The 9,151-nt window shown below is 41.8% G+C and overlaps 1 protein-coding gene across 1 annotated transcript; it reads left to right on the top strand.

Moving 5' to 3' along the window:
* Nucleotides 1-1,141: 1,141 nt before the first annotated feature.
* LOC143260025 (uncharacterized) lies at nucleotides 1,142-6,391 on the top strand. The gene is made up of 2 exons (XM_076524557.1): nucleotides 1,142-2,463; nucleotides 2,575-6,391. Exons 1-2 carry the CDS (start codon nucleotides 1,142-1,144, stop codon nucleotides 6,389-6,391), a joined length of 5,139 nt encoding a protein of 1,712 aa, XP_076380672.1.
* The last annotated feature ends 2,760 nt before the right edge of the window (nucleotides 6,392-9,151 follow it).

Raw genomic sequence — 9,151 nt, 5'->3', positions numbered from 1 at the left:
GATCATATAAATTTGTAAAAGTTTCAGGAGCTTTAGCTCTTGCTCCATGTAAAATACTGGAAATATTAGATAGACGTATCCCTTCCTTTTCTAACGTTTTGAAATATTGTGTTTTACCTCCTTCTTCATTGTTCCGTTGTATGACGGAACCCTTATAAATCAAGCAAGGAAAAATGTTGTCCTCGAGTCAAACATTACTGACCATTTACGTCCATCCCTGGGTAGAGGAAAATCGCCAGATGTGGATAACCCAGGGACCGAAGGCCCTAGGAAATAACGTATTTTGGACGAAGCAATCGAAATGCCAGAACACCCGTAGTAAACAATTTCGTTGAAAGCCATTTCCGTCTTTTATTCAAGTATTTTCTTTTATGACCCACAGTTGGTCACCAGATGTCAATTCTAGCCGTTTTTTACGACATGCATGTTCCACCGAGAAGAGGCATTTTCCGGATCATTGTTTGCTACGGCTTATCCTTGGGACACTCGGATTACTTCGCGGGCGTCACCCGAGGGCACGAACACTACCTGCGGGTGACCCTTAGTTTGGGGCGGTCACCTTTCTAATTTTGTACTCCAATCAGTCAGGGCGACCGTTTCCCTCACTCCTCGCAAAAAATGAATAATCCACAAATCCGACTGTCCCAAACTTAGAACACACCCACACCGAACTTACCTCCGAGAAGACACAACACACAACATTCATTCTACCATCAACCCGAACACGGAATAGTCTACACTCTAAAAATTATACTCAATATCGATGTGAAGTTGAATGTTCAAATATATTCCAAGTTAAGAAAAACGAAACTCAGCTTATTATCCCTAGCATCTGGAAAAGTCATAGGGAACCGCGAATATCAAATACGCGGAAAATCATTGGTCCTTCGAGCCGGATTTAGTGTTTGTGAATTCAACAGACATCGACAACACAACCAACAGACGATCATTCATAGGATCATAACACCACCAGTATCAGGCCGATCCACGCTAGCAACTCTGAAATCCTAATACACATCCGCCTTCAGAGCTACAAGGAAACAGGAACGTCAGCGAAATCCAATCATTCAATTCTTCGCATCACAAAGGTAGGCTCATTCATAGCATCATCGATTCCCATATCGCGTCCCGTTTTCCTACAATGGCTTCCGCAGACATCCAAATCAGCACGTTACGCCGCAAACGTGGTAATATTATCGGTCAAATTACAACACTTACTAGAGTTCTGGACAATTCACAAGATCCAGATCACTGCGATAAACTATTAATCACAGAACATCTCAATGGACTTGTTAAATCATGGAATCGGTTCGATGATATACAATTTGATATAGAAACGCTAGATTCATCGGAAGAAACGCGACGATCAGAGATCCAATGCGATTATTACGCAGTTGTAGCTCGTGCAAAACGAATTCTTCAACACGACGAGTCACTGAACACCACGCGCAACAACCTTACTGAGTCACCAGCATCTATCATATCAGCCCCCATAGCCGTAAAATTACCGGAGATGCGATTACCGACGTTCGACGGAACCATTGAAAATTGGTCATCCTTCTACGACCTGTTTTCATCGACGATCGACCGCAACGAAAACCTCACCTCAGTGCAAAAATTGCAATACCTAAGATCAACCCTCACCGGGAAAGCCGCCGCATGCATCAAATCGTTAACAACGACCGATGTGAACTATCCTGCCGCGATTGAAATATTGAAAGAAAAATTCGACTGTCCACGCAAAACCCTTTTACGACATTGTGATGCGATTCGAGAGATTCCGAAGCTCGCAAAAGACACACCCGAAGCAATCGACGATTTACTAGACACCTTGAATCAACATCTACGCGCACTAAACAATCTCGGGGAACCCGTAGCAACTTGGAACACACTTCTTATATCAACAATCCTATCAAAACTCAATTCAGATACAATTTTGCAATGGGAACTCACGTTACCAGACAAGCAAATGCCATCATACACGCACCTCATCAAATTCCTACGAAAACGAGCAAACTGTTCAATAGTTGTCAACGGAACCAATCTAATCTCCAGAGCTCCTCACCCCTCAGTAAATACATCTCCTAAAAGTATCCACGCAAACTACTCGAAGACGCAGACATTTTTCACCGCCAAAGCTGCGCAATGTCCAATCTGCAACGGGTCACACATGGTTCGGGATTGTGAAGTCTTCAATTCAGCTTCCCCCACTACGCGATTAGAAAATGCTACAAAAAATTCATTGTGCCACAATTGTTTACGACCTGGCCACACCACTAACATATGCCGCTCGATTTTCACATGCCGAATTTGCAACCAACGTCACCACACTCTTATACATCAACCAAACCATACGGTGAATCAGAAACCCTCCACTTCCGCAACTACGACCACACACACAGCCATATCAACTACAGCTCCACAAGAAGAAATCACTGAGCCAGACCAACCTTTGTGCAATCGGTGACTATTTCCTCGTGGGATCTCAAGGGACAGGGACACTCACAACATTTTTATTGTAGACTCCCAATCAAACGACCTTTTGGTTACGGCAATCATCCACGCTATCAGTAGGACACATAAACCAGTGACATGCCGGGCTTTAATCGACACCTGCTCGACCACAAACTTCATGACACAAGATCTTGCAAAGAAACTCTCCTTACCTCTAAAACATTGTTCTATTCCGGTCGGCGCGCTCGATACTCTCACTACTGTGGCGAAACACATCGTCAAGGCCACCATCCGTTCCAGAATCAAGAACTATCAGCGAACTCTCACCTTTTTAGTCGTGCCCAACATTGCAACCGCAATTCCAGGCGATACAATTGATCGCGCTACCCTAAACATCCCAAGAAACATCGAACTCGCAGATCCTACGTTCCACCGCCCGGCACCAATCGACATGCTGTTAGGGGCCGGCACGGCATTATCCATTTTAAGTGTAGGTCAGATCAATCTTTCACAACCCGATGACCCAGACCTATATCTTCAGAAAACAATGTTGGGTTGGGTAATCGGGGGGAGCGCACCCACATTCAAACCAATAAGAAGTGCTTCATGCCACACACACACATCACTCCAGTTCGATCTCACACGTTTTTGGGAAATTGAAGACGGTCCACAAATACCTCATTTCTCAGAAGCAGAAACAGCATGTGAGGAATATTTCAAAAACACGATCACACGAAACGCGGAAGGAAGATACGTCGTATCACTTCCATTCAACAACGACAAACCAAAACTCGGAGAATCGAAGTCAGCAGCCTATAAACGATTTCTATCCTTAGAAAGAAAGTTAAAACGAGATCCGGAGTTAAATCATCAGTACGAAGCTATTTTTAAGGAATATTTGGATCTTGGCCATATGTCCGAGATCCCTGATACCAACGAAGGCTATTACCTTGCACACCACGGGGTACTCAAGATGTCCAGCCAAACCACCAAGCTCCGCATCGTTTTCGACGGATCAGCTGCCTCAAGCACGGGTCTATCACTCAACGACGTATTACATACTGGCCCCAAAATCCAAGATGACTTATTGTATATTCTCCTGAGATTCCGCACATATCAATACGTTGTCACTGGTGACATCGAAAAGATGTACCGACAATTTTTAATACGTCCAGAAGATAGGAAATTTCAACAAGTACTCTGGCGAGACCATAACGACAGCATTAAGACCTTCCAACTGAACACCGTCACGTTCGGACTATCAGCAGCGCCCTATTTGGCCATACGATGCTTAACCCAATTAGCGGACGATGAACATCACCGGTTTCCCCAGGCGTCCAAAGTTTTAAAACAAGATTTCAATGTAGACGATCTGATAACTGGAACCCCCACGATCCAAGAAGCAATCTCATTGCGCAAGGAACTAACATCACTACTCAACACAGCAGGGTTGCACATCAGGCAATGGGCATCCAACGACAAACGTTTACTCGAAGATCTACCCGACGAAAACATAAATCAACAATTACATTTAGGCGAATCATCAATAGTCAAAACTTTAGGGATAGTCTGGAATTCGGCAGATGACTCCATCACCTACACTGTTAGACCCATTCTCCACACACCCCGCGCCACCAAACGCTTTATTAGTTCAGAAATTGCAAAAATTTACGACCCTCTAGGCCTATTAGGACCAGTCATCATTACGGCAAAACTCTGGACTTTAAGAATCGATTGGGACGAATCCTTACCCATGGCAATACACAATAAATGGAGTCAATATTACTCTCAATTACCTCTGCTCAACCAGGCAAGATTCCGACGAAAAACCGTCATTCAATCTGCATCCAACATTGAACTACATGGGTTCTGCGATGCTAGCGAAAGGGCCTATGGGGCCTGCGTGTATATTCGATCTCAGAACAATCACGGGGAGACAATCGTGGAACTTCTAGTCGCAAAATCCAGAGTCGCACCTTTAAAGAGCAAATCCATTCCGCGACTTGAATTATGTGGGTCGGTGTTGCTAGCATCGCTCATGACCACCGTGAAGAAGGCACTAGGCCTGCAGATCGAACGCACAGTATATTGGACAGATTCCACGATAGTTTTACACTGGTTGAGATCCTCACCACACACCTTAAAAACCTTCGTCGCCAACAGAGTGTCTGAAATTCAATCTACTACAACCATCACAGATTGGCGCCACGTCAGTTCTACAGACAACCCTGCAGATTTGTTGTCGCGGGGTCAAACAATTAAAGACTTTTTACAATCATCCGTTTGGCAGAACGGACCATCTTGGCTCCAACAAGAGCACTCGCACTGGCCTACTTGGGAATCAGTTCCACACACTAACGATCCGGAGCGAAAAATCGCAATTTGCATGGCAACAATTCCTGTCACCAAAGACGCGAAAATCCTCGAACGGTATTCGTCATGGACAAAATTGGTGCGAGTCATAGCACTCTGTCGGCGATGGAGGCCGGGTCGAATCACTAAGGGAAGCCTGACTGTCTCTGAACTATCCCAATCAAGGGTTACCATCCTCAGAATGCTCCAAGAAATGTATTTCAAAACAGAAATACTGGCGCTTCGTCGTCAATCGGATCCCTATCTACACGGAAAACTGGCCAAATTGAATCCATTTCTCGATCAAGACGGACTTCTGAGAGTGGGAGGACGTCTCAAAAACTCAACTCTGACCTACTCGCAAAAACATCCAATTCTCCTTCCAAAATCACATATCACCACCTGCATCATTATGAATGAACACAAGAATCTTCTACATGCGGGAGCACAAACCACGTTATATTCACTAAGACGAACATACTGGCCAATAGACGGTAGAAGTCTGGTATGGAGAACCATTCATGGATGTGTACGTTGCCGGCGAGCAAGTCCTCCATCCGTGGAATATATTATGGGTAATCTACCAATAGCACGAGTGACAGAATCGCGTCCATTCACAAACGTAGGAATCGACTACTGCGGACCTTTTTTTATCAAAGAAAAACAACATCGCAACCGCGGTCGAGTCAAGGTTTATGTGGCAGTCTTTGTTTGTCTCGCAATAAAAGCGATTCATCTTGAACTAGTCAGTGACCTAACCAGCGAAGCATTCATTGCAGCATTACGTCGATTCATCGCAAGAAGGGGATTTTGTGTGAACTTATATTCAGACAACGGTACAAATTTCAAGGGAGCCAATAATGAGCTACGAGAACTCCGAGAACTCTTACGATCTGACGACCATCTCAAAAAAATCAACACCTTCCTCATTGAACGAGCCATCAATTGGCATTTTATTCCTCCACAGGCTCCACATTTTGGAGGCTTATGGGAAGCTGCGGTCAAATCTTTTAAATATCATCTAAAACGCGTCGTAGGTTCCGAGTTACTCACATTTGAAGGGCTTAATACACTGATTATAGATGTCGAAGCTATCCTCAACTCTCGACCCCTCACTCCACTCTCTTCAGATCCCTCCGACCTCCTCGCACTCACTCCAGGTCATTTCCTCATCGGTGATGCACTCACGAGCTTGCGCGATCGCGATCTACAAGGAACCACTGCAAATCGATTATCAGCATGGCAGCGTGTTCAACAATTGAAACAACATTTCTGGAAGCGCTGGCATCGTGAGTATCTGAACGAATTGGCAAATCGCAATAAATGGACCAGGGGTCAACATCCCATCATCGAAGGTGCAATCGTTCTGCTCAGAGAAGACAACGTACCCTCAATGCAATGGCCTCTCGGACGAATCATTAAAACTCACCCAGGCTCCGACGGCATTGTTCGCGTAGTTACTGTCAGGACAGCCTCGAACGTGTTCGACCGGAGCGTGAAAAAACTAGTGCCGTTATTGTGTCAATCGGAGGAGCAACCACGAAAGAACAATTTAACCATGAGAGGACATGAAATATGTGAATAGGAAAAAGGTTTCACTATTGTTAATCTTGTAGGTCTTAAGGCAACACTCCTATTCCATACCAAGCGTCGCCAACATTGTAATGTAGTATTTTAAGTTCCCAATCATACATATCTTAATATTAGCCAAGTAAATTCACACATACAAACATAAACAACCACTCACCATCACACATATCTGTCAACTTGATCTTGATCAGTACCCTCTCAACGGGGGGAGAATGTTCCGTTGTATGACGGAACCCTTATAAATCAAGCAAGGAAAAATGTTGTCCTCGAGTCAAACATTACTGACCATTTACGTCCATCCCTGGGTAGAGGAAAATCGCCAGATGTGGATAACCCAGGGACCGAAGGCCCTAGGAAATAACGTATTTTGGACGAAGCAATCGAAATGCCAGAACACCCGTAGTAAACAATTTCGTTGAAAGCCATTTCCGTCTTTTATTCAAGTATTTTCTTTTATGACCCACAGTTGGTCACCAGATGTCAATTCTAGCCGTTTTTTACGACATGCATGTTCCACCGAGAAGAGGCATTTTCCGGATCATTGTTTGCTACGGCTTATCCTTGGGACACTCGGATTACTTCGCGGGCGTCACCCGAGGGCACGAACACTACCTGCGGGTGACCCTTAGTTTGGGGCGGTCACCTTTCTAATTTTGTACTCCAATCAGTCAGGGCGACCGTTTCCCTCACTCCTCGCAAAAAATGAATAATCCACAAATCCGACTGTCCCAAACTTAGAACACACCCACACCGAACTTACCTCCGAGAAGACACAACACACAACATTCATTCTACCATCAACCCGAACACGGAATAGTCTACACTCTAAAAATTATACTCAATATCGATGTGAAGTTGAATGTTCAAATATATTCCAAGTTAAGAAAAACGAAACTCAGCTTATTATCCCTAGCATCTGGAAAAGTCATAGGGAACCGCGAATATCAAATACGCGGAAAATCATTCATTAAACCAAAGATCATATAAGCCTTTAAAAGCTTTTGCAGCATTAGCTCCTGCTACATTCAAAATACTGGAAATATTAGTTAGATTTATTCCTTCTTTCTCCAGAGTTTTTAAACATTGTGTTTTACTTCCTTCTTCATCAAACCAAAGGATATGTAAGTCTTTAAAGGCTTTTGCAGCGTTAGCTCCTGCTCCACTTAAAATACTAGAAATATTACTTAGATTTATCTCCTCTCTCTCTAAAGTTTCTAGATATTGTGTTTTACTTCCTTCTTCATCGAACAAAAGGTCATATAGGTCTTTAAAGGCTTTTGCAGCGTTAGCTCCTGCTCCACTCAAAATACTGGAAATATTACTTTGATTTATCTCTTCTTTGTCTAGAGTTTTTAGATATTGTGTTTTACTTCCTTCTTCATCAAACCATAGGTCATATAGGTCTTTAAAGGCTTTTGCAGCGTTAGCTCCTGTCACATGCAAAATACTCGACATAGTAGCTAAATTTATTCTTTCCTTCTTTAGTACCTCCAGACATATTTTCCCTTCTCCCTTAATTAAGAAACTTAAAAATTGATAAAATGCAGATATTCCTTCTCTGCCAACTACACTTCTGGCAAATTTGATTTCTTCATCAATATTTTCTACAATTTCCTGATAACTAGACCTATTATATTTTATATCTCCCAACAAATTTTCCATTATTCCCTTAGTAATAGGGCCAAATTCATGAGATTCTAACCAACGTAACGCTATTTCATGTAATTCTTCGCAATTATATGGAACATTACCCTCATCTATCCCATTTCTAATAACACTGTTCAATGCTTCCTTGTCACACTGATTAACTGCAAATATTAGTCTATCTAAAAATTTCTCTTTTATTTCTTTTTCACCCTCGCCAGAAAGTCTTCCTTCTTCTTTTTCTTTCTGCCAAAAAGGTGGCAGCTTTAACAAATTTAAAAGCCTTGTCATTTCTTTTTGCGAAAATTGATAAAGACCATTCTCATTTATACAAAAACAATCGTTAAAAATCTTATATCCTTTTTTTTTAATATTTATGTTATTAAATTGTAAAGGATAGAAATTTTTAGATCGTTCATATTTGAATTTCTTTTCTTCTGTAAGATTTAGGTCTGCATTAGTATAGATGACAAAATATTTTATATTTTCATCCTTTTCTAATTTTTCAATGAAAAGAGCGAAGCACTTATTCACAGAAAATGTATTCTTTTTCTCCTGCCGTTTAGAAGGAAATAACTGATAATAACCAATACTATTATTTGCATTGTGAGGCTTTATACAAGTAATGCTATCTTTATAATTGATAGTGACGTCAACAGATATGCCATAGTTTCTTTCCTCAAAATTGATGAGAAACATGTTTTTACGCAAGAACATATTGTGTAAGAAGGACATTAATAAATTGGATCCATATGTAATTTCAGATATATAACTTCCAAGTTTTCCATCTTTTTCTGAAGCTATTAAATCACGTAACACAATTATTTGTAATGCTACATAACCGTCGTGAACTTTACTATTTTTTCCCATTTCACTTTTGATAATGCTGTTCAATTCTTCTCTATTAGGTTGATTAACTGCAAATACTAATTTATCCAAAAATGCTTCTTTTATTTCTTTCCGGGAATATTTCCTATCTTTTATTACTGTCTGCATAGCGGACGAAAATTCTAATCGCTTTAAAAGTTCATCTCTTATTATTTTATCTCGCGCAAATTGATAAAAACCACGCCCTTGTAGATTATCATTTGTAAAGAAAAAGTCTCTTAAT

The sequence above is a fragment of the Megalopta genalis genome, chromosome 9 (assembly GCF_051020955.1).
Source record: "Megalopta genalis isolate 19385.01 chromosome 9, iyMegGena1_principal, whole genome shotgun sequence".
NCBI classification, from domain to species: domain Eukaryota; kingdom Metazoa; phylum Arthropoda; class Insecta; order Hymenoptera; family Halictidae; genus Megalopta; species Megalopta genalis.
The sequence above is the reverse complement of the archived record's forward strand: the minus strand, read 5'-3'. Positions and strand labels throughout refer to the sequence as shown.

What these genes read in the sequence shown, in the direction of transcription:
- LOC143260025 (XM_076524557.1), top strand. Translation starts at nt 1,142, where the DNA reads ATGGCTTCCGCAGACATCCAAATCAGCACGTTACGCCGCAAACGTGGT. An exon ending in GACCAACCTTTGTGCAATCG is followed by an intron (nt 2,464 to 2,574) that starts GTGACTATTTCC and finishes CGCTATCAGTAG; the next exon opens with GACACATAAACCAGTGACAT.